The sequence below is a fragment of the Solanum dulcamara genome, chromosome 3 (genome assembly GCF_947179165.1).
Source record: "Solanum dulcamara chromosome 3, daSolDulc1.2, whole genome shotgun sequence".
In the NCBI taxonomy this organism is placed as follows: Eukaryota; Viridiplantae; Streptophyta; class Magnoliopsida; order Solanales; family Solanaceae; genus Solanum; species Solanum dulcamara.
The window spans coordinates 12,670,102-12,672,783 of record NC_077239.1 but is presented as its reverse complement, the minus strand read 5'-3'; the positions used below and the strand labels follow the sequence as shown (position 1 = coordinate 12,672,783).

General features: G+C 33.3%; 1 protein-coding gene across 1 annotated transcript; it reads left to right on the top strand.

Annotated features, from left to right (window-relative positions):
* Window positions 1–777: 777 nt before the first annotated feature.
* LOC129881552 (protein LURP-one-related 5-like) lies at window positions 778–2,324 on the top strand (the record flags this gene model as incomplete). The annotated part of the gene is made up of 2 exons (XM_055955731.1): window positions 778–1,206; window positions 1,806–2,324. Coding segments are annotated over 2 exons (888 nt in total), but the record flags the coding sequence as incomplete, so codon positions are not given.
* Between the last annotated feature and the right edge of the window lie 358 nt (window positions 2,325–2,682).

Here is a 2,682-nt window from a genome sequence, read left to right as displayed (position 1 = left end):
ACAATTTTAGGATCTTTGTTCATTTTTAGGTTTAACCTAACCTAGAAGCTAATTTGAGAGTTGAAAATCGCCAAAATCATATAAACAAACCACCATCTTATAAGAACAGAATTTTCAACACCCTACATACCTAGAATTAAATATCTAAAACATGAACAATATAATTAAAAAGCCAACATCGAGAAAGCAAGAATTGGATGCACTAATTATATTCTCAACAAGGTTTTTGTGTTCTTCTTTCTTTCCTTCCCATTGTTTCGACCAAAATATACAGTGTGATTACTCTTCCAATGGGCAACTAGCATATACCATTGATCATGAATTGATTAATATAAACTATAGAGAGATCCATACCTATATAATTATTATTTTATGTTACTAGAGGAATAATAGAAGTGGACACAAGGCCAACCGGCCCTACCTCAATTTGATCCTGATAGTTTAACATTGTTAATAACCACTAGACTTAATACCATCCACTAATAATTTCTTATTGCTAATTAAACAAACATAAATTAGTTGAAAGATAGGTATCTCTTTCCACATAAATACATTAATTCTTGTAGCATTTCCAATCTATTGATCAATACTCTTCCAATTTACATTCTTAATTAGAATAGTTAATTAATTTTTTTGCGTACTAAGTTTTAAACACATTCGTACGCGACAAAGGCTCGTCATCTTCCACTATGTAAATTTGGTCAAAAAATTAAATAGATAGATTATATATATTAATCGTATTAAAAATAATAATAAGAATAATCTGGTTAGTTCTAATCTAAGTTTATTAAGAGATCAAGAAGGGCAAGAGTACAACCATCTTTGCTTGAATACATGTCAAAAATTCATCCAGCATATCATCCTAAAAAACTGCGACGCGAACGTCTTGTTTACAAGAAAGATGATGATCGCAAAGATAATAATAATAATGGCCGTCCTCCTCTTCCTCCTCCTCGTCCAACTCGTGTAATAACAAGTAGGCAACGGGTTAATTCCCCGTCTATCTTCACAGTGTGGAAGAAATCTAGTATGAGTTTCCAAGGAACGGATGGATTCACGGTGTTCGATAAGCAAGGGAGGTTAGTTTTCCGGGTAGACAACTATACCCGAAGGAAGAATCGGGCCATTGCTAGCCGAGGCAGCAGATCCAGTGGACTAGTACTCATGGACGCACACGGTAAACCTCTCTTGACATTGAGACCACAGGTACGTATGCTTTAATTTTATCCTCATCTTCATTTCTTCTTATAAATCGAGGTTGGATACATGGATAATCTCTCTAACATGTTGGTATATTTCATTAATTTAGACACTCTGAACTATGACATGTTTCGATTGATCACTTGAATACATGATTCATATTAGATACTTTCGATTCAAATTTTGCTAAAATTTCTGTGTGTATTCTCAAGTGCTCATTATGTAGATAAGTTAACCACGTATAATATATCACTTCCTTTAATTGTATGTGTTTAGCCTAAGTAAGTTGTAAACACGACATCAGGCATGTTTCAATTGATGTTGATGTGTAATGTTTCAATTAATGTTGATGTATGTATTAGAGGACGTGTTGTATTTTATATGACTACGTAATGACGCTCAAGAACTAGCACAACCGATTTTCCAGAATTTGAGGCGAAAGTGTCTAATCAGAATACACTATTATATATTCAAGTCCTAAACTGAAACAAATCATAGTTCAAATATCTAAATGAAATTTACTAACAAATTTAGAAGTCTATCATATTCAACCATTAATCAATTACGGATCCTACATATATAATCATGTATGTATGTATTAACAGATAAGTGTGCAATTACAATATGAATGGAATGGATGTAGCGGAGGGGAAGATGTTGATGGATCCACTCCTTTATTCATAATGAGAAGACCTCCATCATCTTTGTTCACGATGATGGGAACAAGCATGACGACTTCGTCATGCCAAGCTCAAGTATTTGTTGGCGGAGAGAATAATGTCATGGACATGAAAAGGAGGCAGAGGAGGCCAGATTTTAGAGTGGAGGGTTCTTTTCGTAGGAGAAATTGCAACATTACAAACTCTGATGGTCATATTGTAGCAAATATATCGCGAAAAGTAGCTAACGCTACTTCTCACACCACTATTTTGATTAGCGACGATGTTTTTAGCTTGGTGGTACAGCCAGGATTTGAACCTCACATATTTATGGCTTTTGTTATTATCTTGGATCGTATGTATCCTAACTCATACACTCCCCTTATTTGTTCTGAATGTAATTGATTTTTATGTCTAAATTATCAAGGGGGTTTAATTTTAAGGAAAAAAAATAAAAATTATAACGTGTTGATGTTAAGAGATTCTCCAACACAATTTTGAAGCTTCTTATTTTGTATTTGACTCTCTTCTTGCCACTTTGAAGATGATTTATGTTAATTCAATTTGTTGACAAAATTGTTGTGGGAGTTTGTTGAAATAAAAGACTCCTTTTACTCTAACAGTAACTAGCAGTTTGTTAGTTAGTTAACCACCTATTCGGAAGTTAGTTAACAGTAATTAGTATACTCAGTCAATACAACAGATAACAATACTATTCTTTCTTGTTTAACAAACAAACAAGAGTGGATTGTAGACACTAGAGCTACAAATCATATGGTATCAAATGTGAAATTTTTTGAACAAAGATTCAATAGCAAAGTTA